At 42.9% G+C, this 15,198-nt stretch overlaps 2 protein-coding genes across 2 annotated transcripts in view; both read left to right on the top strand.

The window, feature by feature from the left end:
• The window catches only part of LOC125228079 (hemocytin-like), a 119,724-nt gene extending 108,989 nt beyond the window's left edge, over positions 1-10,735 (top strand). The window contains 6 exon segments of the mRNA XM_048132529.1: positions 6,418-6,564; positions 7,320-7,527; positions 8,165-8,338; positions 9,136-9,288; positions 9,971-10,144; positions 10,589-10,735. Coding sequence (XP_047988486.1) covers positions 6,418-6,564; positions 7,320-7,527; positions 8,165-8,338; positions 9,136-9,288; positions 9,971-10,144; positions 10,589-10,692 — 960 coding nt within the window. The 3' untranslated portion in view covers positions 10,693-10,735.
• Positions 10,736-11,591: 856 nt separating this feature from the next.
• On the top strand, positions 11,592-12,479 carry LOC125228078. Its single transcript, XM_048132528.1, has one exon. It carries the CDS (start codon positions 11,592-11,594, stop codon positions 12,477-12,479), a length of 888 nt encoding a protein of 295 aa, XP_047988485.1.
• The last annotated feature ends 2,719 nt before the right edge of the window (positions 12,480-15,198 follow it).

The raw sequence follows: 15,198 nt of genomic DNA, 5'->3' as shown, positions 1-15,198 counted from the left end.
TTTGTTTGCTCTTAAAGGTCACAAGAAAACGCTAACCTAACTTATCTTAAATACTACGTTGATCTTTCTTTCATGCGGGGGCTACGCCCCCCAGCCCCCTTTGTTTGCTCTTAAAGGTCACAAGAAAACGCTAACCCAACTTATTCTAAATACTACGTTGATTTTTCTTTCATGCGGGGGCTTCGCCCCCGAGCCCCCTTTTCTTTACTCTTAAGGATCACAAGAAAACCTTAACCCAACTTATTTTAAATACAACTTTAATCTTTTTTTATGCGGGGGCTTCGCCCCCGAGCCCCCTTGTTTGCTCTGAAAGGTCACAAGAAAACGCTAACCCAAATTATTTTAAATACTACGTTAATCTTTCTTTTATGCGGTGGGCTTCGCCCCCGAGCCCCCTTTTCGTTACTCTTAAGGGTAACAAGAAAACCCTAACCCAACTTATTTTAAATACAACGTTTATCTTTCTTTTATGCGGGGGGCTTCGCCCCCCGAGCCCCCCTTTGTTTGCTCTTAAAGGTCACAAGATAACGTTAACCCAACTTATCTTAAATACTACGTTGAACTTTCTTTCGTGCGGGGGGCTTCGCCTTCCGAGCGCCCCTTTGTTTGCTCTTAAAGGTCACAAGAAAACGCTAACCCAACTTATTCTCAATACTACGTTGATCTTTCTTTCATGCGGGGGGCTTCGCCCCCCGAGCCCCCCTTTGTTTGCTCTTAAAGGTCACAAGAAAACGCTAACCCAACTTATTCTCAATACTACGTTGATCTTTCTTTCATGCGGGGGGCTTCGCCCCCGAGCCCCCTTTGTTTGCTCTTAAAGGTCACAAGAAAACGCTAACCCAACTTATTCTAAATACTACGTTAATCTTTCTTTTAAGCGGGGGGCTTCGCCCCCCGAGCCCCCCTTTGTTTGCTCTTAAAGGTCACAAGAAAACGCTTACCCAACTTATCTTAAATACTACGTTGATCTTTCTTTCATGCGGGGGGCTTCGCCCCCGAGCCCCCCTTGTTTGCTCTTAAAGGTCACAAGAAAACGCTAACCCAACTTATTCTAAATACTACGTTGATCTTTCTTTCATGCGGGGGCTTCGCCCCCGAGCCCCCTTTTCTTTACTCTTAAGGATCACAAGAAAATCTTAACCCAACTTATTTTAAATACAACGTTGGTCTTTCTTTTATGCGGGGGGCTTCGCCCCCCGAGCCCCCCTTTGTTTGCTCTGAAAGGTCGCAAGAAAACGCTAACCCAACTTATTTTAAATACTACGTTAATCTTTCTTTTATGCGGGGGCTTCGCCCCCGAGCCCCCTTTGTTTGCTCTTAAAGGTCACAAGAAAACGCTAACCCAACTTATTCTAAATACTACGTTGATCTTTCTTTCATGCGGGGGCTTCGCCCCCGAGCCCCCTTTTCATTACTCTTAAGGATCACAAGAAAACCTTAACCCAACTTATTTTAAATACAACGTTGATCTTTCTTTTATGCGGGGGCTTCGCCCCCGAGCCCCCCTTTGTTTGCTCTGAAAGGTCACAAGAAAACGCTAACCCAACTTATTTTAAATACTACGTTAATCTTTCTTTTATGCGGGGGCTTCGCCCCCGAGCCCCCTTTGTTTGCTCTTAAAGGTCACAAGAAAACGTTAACCCAACTTATTCTAAATACTACGTTGATCTTTCTTTCATGCGGGGGCTTCGCCCCCGAGCCCCCTTTTCTTTACTCTTAAGGATCACAAGAAAACCTTAACCCAACTTATTTTAAATACAACGTTGATCTTTCTTTTATACGGGGGCTTCGCCCCCGAGCCCCCTTTTGTTTGCTCTGAAAGGTCACAAGAAAACGCTAACCCAACTTATTTTAAATACTACGTTAATCTTTCTTTTATGCGGGGGCTTCGCCCCCGAGCCCCCCTTTGTTTGCTCTTAAAGGTCACAAGAAAACGCTAACCTAACTTATCTTAAATACTACGTTGATCTTTCTTTCATGCGGGGGCTACGCCCCCGAGCCCCCCTTTGTTTGCTCTTAAAGGTCACAAGAAAACGCTAACCCAACTTATTCTAAATACTACGTTGATTTTTCTTACATGCGGGGGCTTCGCCCCCGAGCCCCCTTTTCTTTACTCTTAAGAATCACAAGAAAATCTTAACCCAACTTATTTTAAATACAACTTTGATCTTTCTTTTATGCGGGGGGCTTCGCCCCCGAGCCCCCTTTGTTTGCTCTGAATGGTCACAAGAAAACGCTAACCCAAATTATTTTAAATACTACGTTGATCTTTCTTTCATGCGGGGGCTTCGCCCCCGAGCCCCCTTTTCTTTACTCTTAAGGGTAACAAGAAAACCCTAACCCAACTTATTTTAAATACAACGTTTATCTTTCTTTTATGCGGGGGGCTTCGCCCCCCTAGTCCCCCTTTGTTTGCTCTTAAAGGTCACAAGATAACGCTAACCCAACTTATCTTAAATACTACGTTGAACTTTCTTTCGTGCGGGGGGCTTCGCCTTCCGAGCCCCCCTTTGTTTGCTCTGAAAGGTCACAAGAAAACGCTAACCCAACTTATTTTAAATACTACGTTAATCTTTCTTTTATGCGGGGGGCTTCGCCCCCCGAGCCCCCCTTTGTTTGCTCTTAAAGGTCACAAGAAAACGTTAACCCAACTTATTCTAAATACTACGTTGATCTTTCTTTCATGCGGGGGGCTTCGCCCCCGAGCCCCCTTTTCTTTACTCTTAAGGATCACAAGAAAACCTTAACCCAACTTATTTTAAATACAACGTTGATCTTTCTTTTATACGGGGGGCTTCGCCCCCCGAGCCCCCCTTTGTTTGCTCTGAAAGGTCACAAGAAAACGCTAACCCAACTTATTTTAAATACTACGTTAATCTTAAAGGTCACAAGAAAACGCTAACCTAACTTATCTTAAATACTACGTTGATCTTTCTTTCATGCGGGGGCTACGCCCCCCGAGCCCCCCTTTGTTTGCTCTTAAAGGTCACAAGAAAACGCTAACCCAACTTATTCTAAATACTACGTTGATTTTTCTTTCATGCGGGGGGCTTCGCCCCCCGAGCCCCCCTTTTCTTTACTCTTAAGAATCACAAGAAAACCTTAACCCAACTTATTTTAAATACAACTTTGATCTTTCTTTTATGCGGGGGGCTTCGCCCCCCGAGACCCCCTTTGTTTGCTCTGAATGGTCACAAGAAAACGCTAACCCAAATTATTTTAAATACTACGTTGATCTTTCTTTCATGCGGGGGGCTTCGCCCCCCGAGCCCCCCTTTTCTTTACTCTTAAGGGTAACAAGAAAACCCTAACCCAACTTATTTTAAATACAACGTTTATCTTTCTTTTATGCGGGGGGCTTCGCCCCCCGAGTCCCCCTTTGTTTGCTCTTAAAGGTCACAAGATAACGCTAACCCAACTTATCTTAAATACTACGTTGAACTTTCTTTCATGCGGGGGGCTTCGCCCCCCGAGCCCCCCTTTTTTTTTACTTTTAAGGATCACAAGAAAACCTTAACCCAACTTATTTTAAATACAACGTTGATCTTTCTTTTATGCGGGGGGGCTTCGCCCCCCGAGCCCCCTTTTGTTTGCTCTGAAAGGTCACAAGAAAACGCTAACCCAACTTATTTTAAATACTACGTTAATCTTTCTTTTAAGCGGGGGCTTCGCCCCCGAGCCCCCCCTTTGTTTGCTCTTAAAGGTCACAAGAAAACGCTAATCCAACTTATCTTAAATACTACGTTGATCTTTCTTTCATGCGGGGGGCTTTGCCCCCGAGCCCCCCTTTGTTTGCTCTTAAAGGTCACAAGAAAACGCTAACCCAACTTATTCTAAATACTACGTTGATCTTTCTTTCATGCGGGGGCTTCGCCCCCGAGCCCCCTTTTCTTTACTCTTAAGGATCACAAGAAAATCTTAACCCAACTTATTTTAAATACAACGTTGATCTTTCTTTTATGCGGGGGCTTCGCCCCCGAGCCCCCTTTGTTTGCTCTGAAAGGTCGCAAGAAAACGCTAACCCAACTTATTTTAAATACTACGTTGATCTTTCTTTCATGCTTCCCCCTCGAGCCCCCCCTTTTTTCTATTCTTATCTTCCGGAACCATCATCAGGCCTTGAAACCTAATCGTAGTCATAGTTCATTACAAGACTTTTCTAAGAAGCCCAAAAACAGCTATGATACGATGTTCCATCATGTAGTTCCAGTTCATATCTTCCGGCTCCATCATCAGACCTTGAAACCTAATCGTAGTCAAAGTTCATTACAAGACTTTTCTAAGAAGCCCAAAAACAGCTATGATATGATGTTCCATCATGTAGTTCCAGCTCATATCTTCCGGCTCCATCATCAGACCTTGAAACCTAATTGTAGTCAAAGTTCATTACAAGACTTTCCTAAGAAGCCCAAAAACAGCTATGATACGATGTTCCATCATGTAGTTCCAGTTCATATCTTCCGGCTCCATCATCAGACCTTCAAACCTAATCGTAGTCAAAGTTCATTACAAGACTTTTCTAAGAAACCCAAAAACAGCTATGATACGATGTTCCATCATGTAGTTCCAGTTCATATCTTTCGGCTTCATCATCAGACCTTGAAACCTAATTGTAGTCAAAGTTCATTACAAGACTTTTCTAAGAAACCCAAAAACGGCTATGATACGATGTTCCATCATGTAGTTCCAGTTCATATCTTCCGACTCCATCATCAGATCAGCTCAACAGTACCATATTATTGTATTGTCATCGGAACTACATATAGCTGCCAATTTTCATTACGCTACGACTCCTGGAAGATGGTTAAATTAGCTTCCTTAGATTCCATTACATACATAGTTACATACACGACGACCTAATAAAAGCGTGTTAAAATACGAAATTTATATCCAAAAAAAATACAAAAAGTTTATAGAATTCCGGGATTCGAACGCAGTTTCACGGCGTGACAGGCGACTGTTCACCAACGACGCCATTACATAACACGCTGTTACCGACGAAATTAGGCTATACGTATATAATTATTTAAATATATGTAAAATGTCAAATCCATACTAAAACTACAAATAAGAATGGGTGTGTGTCTGTTTGTTTATCCGTCTTTCACGGCCAAACGAAGCGACGGATTGACATGTTTTTTAAGTGGAGATAGTTGAAGGGATGGAGAGTGACATATGCTACTTTTGTCTCTTTCTAACGCAATCGAAGCCGCGGGCAAAAGCTAGTACAGCACGGGTAGCATGGTCGCGCGATAGACTATAAAATATCAGGCCGTCCCTGTCGCACTATTAGTAAGTGCGATTATAGGGACGGCCAGATGTTTTATCATTTATCGCGCGACCATAATTGCCTGCCTGGACCAGATTATATTGATGATAATTATTATTTGTAACCATTTAGTTAATATTGTCTTCAGTTACCGCGATAGTTACTCAAAACGGATTAAATCGTGTATAATGAATTTACGTTTCGAACACTACAGCGTTCGTGGTCTCTGAGCTCAACGGGTGACTGAGGAAAAATTACAATGTGCAAAAGCTACCCACATACCTACATACATATTCATATATATAAATATAACTATTTAGTTGTTGAAGAAAAACATTCACACAACAATAACATAGGTCAACTAGCTCAGTAAATGTAAGGAAGTCAGCACATTACTAATACTATGCCCACACTATGACCTATGTACCTGACCTGACGTGTAATATTTTATTTTATCAACAAAGGCACAATAAAGATTGTATTGTATTTTTGTATGAAAATAAAAAATAGGAAAGAAATATAGTAAGAGTCTTTTTTAATAGAATATTTATTCTATTAAAAAATATAAAAAAAACTTAATAAATCCAAAAAAAGTTCAAATGATTAAAAAAGACTCCGGAATGGAACTCGAGATCTTCTGCTTCATAGTCAATGCGTTTGACCGAGACGCCATTTCGATTTACACTAGCAGTGTCGAAATACACGATATGTATCTTTATTGACAAAATGCGTCATTATTTCTGAGTCTGCTTGAGTTAAGTAAACCAATATCTTTAAATAATTACTTGTCAAGAGCAAAGTGTCACTGATGATAATGTCAACTAAAAATGCGCGAAATATGACGGCTCTGTGTCTGTACACAAAATTTGGCACGCACATTTTCGTAAAATTAATAAAAAATTCACATGGATTTGTCCATGATTTCTGTATGAAACAATGTATTTCGTTCAATACTGCGACGATGGATAATGTATAAAAGATGTATGCGCATATTTTTATTTAGTTGTAGTGTGCGGTGACTAAATAAATGGTAGATGTTTTTTGTATGGAAAGCGAGCCACCTTAAATAACAATTTAATATAAAATTGTACAATAGTTAGCCAAAAAGACTTTCTATATCCATTTTATTTATTAATGTTATATTCTAGCTGCAAGTTCAAACTTCAAACGAGACCTGCCCTGAAGTCCCCGTGGCCTTGAAGAAGCAGTTCGTTATGAAGGAAGAAAAGCCAGCTGGCAAGTGCTGCAAGACGCAGGAGCCTGTTGCGTGCCGAGTGGGCAACGATATCTATCAGGTATGTAATTTTACCCACACCCAGTAGATTTGGAAATACTAATAAGTATTAGGAAACATGTTGTCGATTGAAATTATCTGCCTACGTTATAACCTCACTCCAAAATTAAAATTTTGAAAAAACTCCCGACATAGTGGACCGATTTCCATGGAACATGGCTAAGAACACTCCCGACTAATTCAGCTTTCACACAAAAAAAACTAAATCTAAATCGGTTCATCCGTTAGGGAGGTAAGATGCCACAGACAGACAGACATAAATTTATCGTTTTTGCGTTGAGGGTTAAAAAGAAACACATACTGGGTAGGTCATTGTGCTATGTAGTTTTCGTCCACTCGGCGAAGTATGAATCATAATTGCTTCATAAATGTAAATTTATTGTCGTCTTTGTGTTAGCAAACTATATTTTTCACGCAGCAAATGAAATAGATATTTGTATTGAAGATATTCGTTGCTACTCCGTGACGACTAAACTACTTAGCACAATTACTATAGGTAACTACTTTAAAAAAATGGTACCACGTTATCCGAATACGGATCCGTTGCCTATCATTTCAATTGCATATCTAAACAAAATTCAAAATCTATTTAATCTTAGTTCTATATACCTATCCATTGTTGATTAAGCAAATCCCGTAAATAAATCATTTAAAAGTTCATCACAGTTTCCAATCTTCGCTCTTTTCCCTACATAGCAATTTTTATCTGCGAGAAAATTTATTGAAAATTGTCTAATTATACTATTTTACTTTCAGGAGGGCCAAACCTGGCAGTCGCCAGACCCGTGCAAGAACTTCACTTGCGCCCGCGACGGCACCGGCCGACTGGCACACTCGCCTAACGTGGAGACTTGCACGACGACTTGCAAGCGAGGATGGAAATACGTGACGCCAGCCCCTGGTGTGTGCTGCGGACATTGCAGGCAGGAGCAGTGCGTGGTGGAAGATGAGTTGAAGGACGCAGGTATGTTAACTACAAGTGTTGAAAACTACAGCGACAGTTAGACTTGCACGATAACTTGCAAGAGAGTATGGAACCATATGTTGTAGACATTGCAGACAAGAACAGTGTGTGGTCAAAGACATATGTAACTCCGTTTAGTCAGATAAAGTCTAAGAAAAAAACGTACCTCAAAACCATACCGAAAAAGGTACGGTGACCTTGGCGATTCACCTTTGGTGATCGCTCGGCTAGATGGCGCTAATATTATGTTTGACATTTTAACACATAGCAAGCTAAGAATATGGGCCAAATTGTCAAAATTGAGGTTCAAAAGTTTTAAGCCTGTGTCGAGAGATGGTCAGAAAAAAGAAAAAAAAACTCGATCCTCTTGTGGTTGAAGATGAGTTGAAGGACGCAGGTATGTTAACATCTACGTGTGTTTAGGATGGCCGAATGTTGCCAATTGAGAACTATAGCGGTAGCTAGAAAACTTGCACGAAGAGAGTGGCGCAACATTTACTATGACAGGTGGTGCCACTATAATCACCTTCCGTTACTATTAAACTCTCTTGTCTTGCCACAGAAAAGTGTTGTTACCCGTAGCAATATAGCTGTAAGAGTTTCATTATATTCATTATGTACTTTTATTAACACCTAGGTTCAACCTGGAAATCTCCCGACAACTGCACAACGTACACCTGCGAGCGAAGCGGCGAAGACCTGCTGATGACGTCATCGCGTGTTCCGTGCTCCGACGTGACGTCATGCGCGCCGGAGGACCTAGTTAATGAGACCTGCTGTACCGTGTGCAAGGAGAAACCCGCCGCTCTCAGTGAGTTACTGTACTTCACTAGTGGTTTATTAGCTTTACTCTTAGGATCCAGAAGGTAAGGCTCCAGTTTAAAAAACGGCCGATCCCAATATACAGAACTGTTTTGGCAAATAATTCTCAATGACATAAGAAATCTCATTGTTCTGATGCGAGCCGGAATCTAAACGCTACCTTCGATCTAACACTTGAAAGCCCCACGCGATACCTAAGTAACTGTGAGCGCATGTCTGCAACTGAACAATTATCCAGGTGATTCAATGTTTTAACGAAAGCTTGGGACCTTACAAATAAACAGGTATTTGCTTTTAGAACAGTTTTTGACAAATTACAAAACATGGATACTTATACATACATTCGTTGACATATAACACTAAGTTCTCGCGCTTTGTACACATATTTAATTTAACGTTGAGAAAAAAGGTAAAATAATGTTAATTAATCGCGTTCGACCTGTATGTACATACATACATACAATCACGCCTGTATCCCATAAAGGGGTAGGCAGAGCACATGAAACTACTAAAGCTTCAGTGCCACTCTTGGCAAATAAGGGGTTGAAAGAAAACGAAACTGTGGCATTCCAGTGACAGGTTGCCAGCCTCTCGCCTACGCCACAATTTAACCCATATCCCATAGTCGCCTTCTACGACACCCACGAGAAAAAAGGGGGTGGTGAAATTCTTAACCCGTCACCACACAGGCTCCTGTATGTGACTTTAAATATTCGTTGACATGATTAAAATGTTAATTTAAATGTTTTGTTTTCAATACTAATTACTATGTTTTGTTTGTTACAGAAACGTGCTACCCCGAAGAAATACCACAACCGGAGACAGTGGGCCTGATCAGAGTTACTTTACGTCCCCACGGCGTCTGCGTAAACTCGGCTCCAGTGCCAGGCTTCCGAGAATGCAGAGGCTCATGCCATTCTGGCACACTTTACAATAATCGTAAGTTAGATAAACTACACATATATCACCATAGTATGGTTTACCGATCTATCTTAACGTGCACACGGCGTCTGCGAGAATGCTGCTCCCGTCCCAGGATTTCGAGAATGTCGTGGGTCATGCTACTCCGGCACTATTTACAGTAACCGCAGATCACGCCAATCCGGGATCACGCGAGACGGGAAATGCCTTACTTTCGTAACCATAATATGGTTTCCCCGAGGCATGCAGTTTATTAGTATTTATGTGCTTTAGACCTCTAATTCAAAGCCCATGCGGGATTAGGTACATAGTGCGACTGGCGTTGACACACTGCTCTATTTATTTATTTAATCTTTATTGCACAAAAGAAAATCTTGCAGTACAAAAGGCGGACTTAATGCTTTAAGGCATTCTCTACCAGTCAACCTCAAGGCTAAGCAGAGAGACTGTGAGCGGTGCTACAATTTCAACAGTAGAATCAAAACAAAGGAAATAAAAGAAAGCATACTAAATAAATTAAACATAAGTACACATATAATTTACAAATACATATACATACATATAACTATACATACCAAATATATATATAACTACTCTATACTCGTGTACTAACTAACTTTGCTTTACATCTATCGCTATAATATGGTTTCCTCGCTCTTAAGCTTTTGTATTCAGATTTGAATCTTATATTAATTTGCAGAGACAGGCAGCCACGACTCCCAGTGCGAGTGTTGCCAGGCGACCAAATACACGAAAGTGACCGCGTCGCTGCGCTGCGAGGACGGAAGCACGCAGCCTCACGTGGTCGCGTCGCCGCTCGAGTGTGGATGTCGTGCTTGTGGCGACACTGTGTCTAAATATCCTACGAAGACTGGTACGTAACAATTTAGTAACTAAGCCACAGAAAAAAGCTTGACAGTTTGAACCACGAAAGTGACATCGCTGATAATTCTGCTACTCACCGCTAGATGCCGACTATGGTTTTAGCCTGGGAACGTGTTACGCGCGGATCAAGGGATTGTCAGTCTAGGTGTAATTAGTCTATGGATATAACAACATCATTAAGGTACAGCGGAACAATTTGGACTGGGGACAATTGCAACTCATCCATATTTTCCATGTATTATCGAGTTCCACATGTACCACCCACTGAACACGCGTGCCAGGATACCAGTCGACACTATTTAATAAGCAAACATTGTAAAACATGGGACAAAAATGATCAGTTGCAACTGCATCTAGTTGAAACTGACCCGCTTCACTTTACGTATATCTTTTCGTTGTAAAAGTATAAAACGTTTAATTTATATTATTTCAGGGTATGGAGTTAAAAATGGAGTGAAAACGCCGCCGAAACGGGAAGAGTACGACTACGATATCCCGGAGATCTACGCGAGAATGGCGCCCGAATCTCGACGATAAACATTTCGAGAAAAAATCGAGGAATTCTGAGAAATCATTTTCGGATAGGAGAAATTATAAACAAGTTTGAATAACAATTTGTATTTAAGAGACAGATATTGATCACATGTATTTTTTGTAAATAAAACATTTAATATTAAATAAATTGGTTTCAATTACGTAACAAAGAACAGAAACTTAGTGTATTTAGCTGAAGTCAAGATATGTAGGCCTGTGGTGTAACCACTGTACTTACCTATCTTTATTAAATACATGTATATAACATTAAATAATCATCATAATATTTACTTATATACATAACTACTAAATACCATTAATACTATAATATCTATCACACTAAACATAAATAATAAACACAAATACTTATATAATAACATTCACTTTTACATTAAAAATTCACATGCAATATAAACATAAATAAATTTACTAAAATCAATATCAATACTTAAATCATAAACTATATCTATACTTACAATATTCATATTTCATACATTATCCTAGCTACTCTATCGAATCTCCTTCGTCCGCCGCGCGGGCGCGGTGGGCGGGGACATCCGATCAGGTGACGCAGCGGCGAGAGGCCCCGCGCTCGCGCCGGCCGACACGCCAGTATCCACCCAGCCGCGACGCCGACTCCACGCTGCCCCGCGCCTCACCGGCGCCCGATCCACACTTACGCGAATTGATTGTTTTTCACGTTCTGAATTATTTATTGTGCTGTGTTGTTTACGTGTGACATTTTCTGTTCAAATAGACTTCATAAAGAGAACATTTTTGTGGTTTGATTGAAGCAAGACCCGCTACATAACCCACACTGGTGACCCGACGTTTGAACAAATACCGCAGCTTTCTTCTGGTGAATTTCCATAACAACCTACGGAAACCGTAAGTCAATCATAATGTCTGATAACGAAGAAGAACGTGCTAAAAGTGTGAAGAGTGTCCCACCTGGGAAAAATAACGAACATGTTGCAACCGGCGCCGAGACGTTCCGCGTCGGCGTAAAGATACCTCCATTTTGGCCGCAAGAGCCGGAAGTATGGTTCAAGCAAGTCGAGGGCCAATTCATATTATCGAATATAACTTCGGATACGACGAAATTTTACTACGTTCTATCTCAGCTGGAACAACAATACGCAGCAGAGGTAAAAGACATAATTATATCCCCTCCCGCATCAGATAAATACGAAAAATTTAAAAGTGAGCTTATTAAGCGTCTGTCAGCTTCACGGGAGAAGAAATTGAAAACCATGTTGCTCCATGAGGATTTAGGCCACAGAAAACCCTCTCAATTTTTAAGGCACCTGCAACACGTCGCCGGGCCGGACGTCCCTGAGGACTTTATGAAGTCCATATGGACCAGCCGCTTGCCGCATAATATTCAATCAGCTGTAGCTACCCAGCCCACGTCCACCCTCGATTCATTAGCGGATTTAGCAGACCGTGTATGGGACATCGCTCCAAGTACCCCACAGGTAGCAAGCACAACCGGCCATCCTGAATCAGTCACCGACCTCATGGTTAGTAAAATCGCCGCACTCACAAAACAGATGCAGGAGCTGACCAACGAAATGCGGTCACGATCTCGCCCTAGATACAGAGATAGAGGTAAGCCACAGCACCGTGAGCGTAGCGACAGCCAGCGACGTGGTTATAGTCAGCAGCGTTCGCAATCTAGCTACCGCAAATTTCCGGTATGCTGGTACCACTTCAAGTTCCAACAAGAGGCGACGAGATGCGTCAAACCTTGCGACTTCTCATCGGGAAACGAGCAGGGCAATCGATAATGGCGGCCAGCGATTGCCCCAGCCCCATACCCGGTCGCTTATTCGTCACGGACCGACGGTCAAAGATGCAATTCCTTGTAGACACCGGAAGTGATCTTTGCGTTTTTCCTAAAACCGCATTACGCGAATATCGACCAAAAACCAACTACGAACTGTACGCTGCCAACGAGTCAGTTATCAATACTTACGGTCACCTTCAGCTGAGCCTAGATCTCGGGCTCCGCCGAGACTTCTATTGGGAATTCGTCGTAGCAGATGTCTCCAAAGCCATCATTGGCGTCGACTCTCTCGACGTCGATCTCATTACAATTTAGCTGTCGACTGCCGCCAAAAGCGCTTAATAGACTGCACTACACTACTGTCAGCTATCGCCACAGCCGTGACTCCAGAGGACAACGTGTTTTCCGTCAAAACCCTCAACGGTGAGTCGAAGTATAATGATATCCTGAAAGATTACCCGGAGATAACACGGCCACCTGGTATTCACCGCGAATTGAAGCACAGTACTCTGCACTACATCACGACGACCGAAGGACCACCGGTGCACTGCACACCGAGAAGGTTAGCTCCCGATAAGCTGAAAATTGCCAAAGCCGAATTCGAAGCTATGCTCAAGAACGGAACAGCGCGCCCATCGTCAAGCCCCTGGTCTTCGCCATTACACCTTGCACCGAAGAAGGATAACGGCTGGAGACCCTGCGGAGATTATCGTCAGTTGAACGCACGAACTGTCCCAGACCGTTACCCTCTCCGCCATATTCACGACTTTGCCCACCAGCTATCAGGTTGTAACGTCTTCTCTACTATAGACTTAGTAAAAGCGTACAACCAAATACCGGTAAACCCTGACGACATCGCCAAGACTGCCATAGCGACTCCTTTTGGATTGTATGAGTTTCCTTTTATGTCATATGGCCTCCGCAACGCCGGGCAGACATTTCAAAGGTTCGTAGACGAAGTCACAAGAGAAATGGACTTTGTATTCGCCTACTTAGACGACTTTCTCGTCTTCTCGGAGAATGAAGAGGCTCACAAAGAACACTTGAAACAGCTGTTCGGCAAGCTACGGGACTACGGCATGGTCATAAACCCCGCCAAATGCACCTTTGGCGTACCGGAAGTAAAGTTCCTCGGTTATCACATCTCGGCGGAAGGCACGAAACCTCTGGCAGCGAAAGTCGAAGCAATCGAGACATTCCCAGCTCCCAAGACCATCAAAGAGCTCAGAAGATTCTTGGGAATGATCAATTTCTATCGTCGCTTCATTCCTCGAGCAGCTCAGTTACAAGCTCCACTGCACAACTTACTAATTGGATCAGTCAAAGGATCACAGCCAGTTGTGTTGCAGGACGACACTTTAAAGGCGTTTAACGACTGTAAGAAAAGCCTATGTGACGCAGCCATGCTAGCACACCCAGATGGTAAAGCCGTTTTAGCACTTGTCACAGACGCGTCAGATACGTCGATTGGCGCAGTACTTCAGCAGAAGCACGGAGACGATTGGCAGCCGATTGCGTTTTATTCGAAGAAGCTGAACCCCGCTCAACAAAAATATTCTCCATATGACCGGGAGCTGCTAGCTATATATAACGCAATCAAATATTTCAGACACATGCTAGAGGCACGAGTTTTTACAGTATACACCGACCACAAGCCTTTGTGCTTCGCCTTCGCGTCACACAAGTCAAACTGCTCACCGAGACAATTTCGCCATCTAGACCTGATATCTCAGTTTACCACGGATATACGCCACATATCAGGAAAGGACAACGTGGTAGCTGATACACTGTCACGGATAGAAGAGCTAGAAAAGCCTGTCGACCTTGAACAACTTGCAGAAGCCCAAGGAAAGGACTCAGAGCTGAAACGCATTTTAGACGGTGACACAACCCATACCATCAAGCTGCAGAAGATGAAGATACCTGGTTCCGCCACCGACATATACTGCGACTGTAGCACCTCAACTCTTCGACCTTACGTGACTCCTGAATTTCGACGACAAGTTTTCAATAGTTTACACTCGCTGAGTCATCCTGGAGTTAGGGCATCAGCGAAGCTTGTAACCGACCGATTTATCTGGCCAAATATGAACAAAGATTGTCGTAACTGGGCACGAGCCTGTACAGCTTGCCAACTTTCTAAAGTAACGAGGCACGTCCAGGCACCATTAGGAACATATCAACTACCTAAAGCCCGATTCTCGCATGTTCACATTGATATCGTCGGACCTCTGCCGCCATCTCAAGGTTACCGCTACTGTCTCACTGCAATAGATCGCTACACACGCTGGCCAGAAGCTATTCCGATGATGGACATCACAGCCGAAACAGTCGCCAAAGCCCTCCTGTCTGTCTGGATATCCCGATTCGGTTGCCCCATAGACATTGTCACCGATCGCGGAAGCCAATTCGAATCGACACTCTTCAGATACTTGGCAAAAATCGCCGGATTCAAACACAGACGTACGACGGCATATCATCCTGCCTGCAACGGCCTCATCGAAAGACTTCATAGGCATTTGAAATCAGCCATTGTCTGTCACGCGCAGGAAAACTGGACAGAATCTTTACCACTAGTCTTACTAGGAATAAGATGCGCGTTCAAAGAAGACTTGAAGACATCATCCGCAGAGCTTGTATATGGTGAAACCTTAAGGCTGCCTGGCGAGTTCTTCCAGCCAAGCGAAGCTACGACAACAGACATCACCGATTTCACTGCG

Source organism: Leguminivora glycinivorella, chromosome 7, assembly GCF_023078275.1.
Source record: "Leguminivora glycinivorella isolate SPB_JAAS2020 chromosome 7, LegGlyc_1.1, whole genome shotgun sequence".
NCBI lineage: Eukaryota > Metazoa > Arthropoda > Insecta > Lepidoptera > Tortricidae > Leguminivora > Leguminivora glycinivorella.
This window is presented reverse-complemented; position numbering and strand designations above follow the sequence as displayed.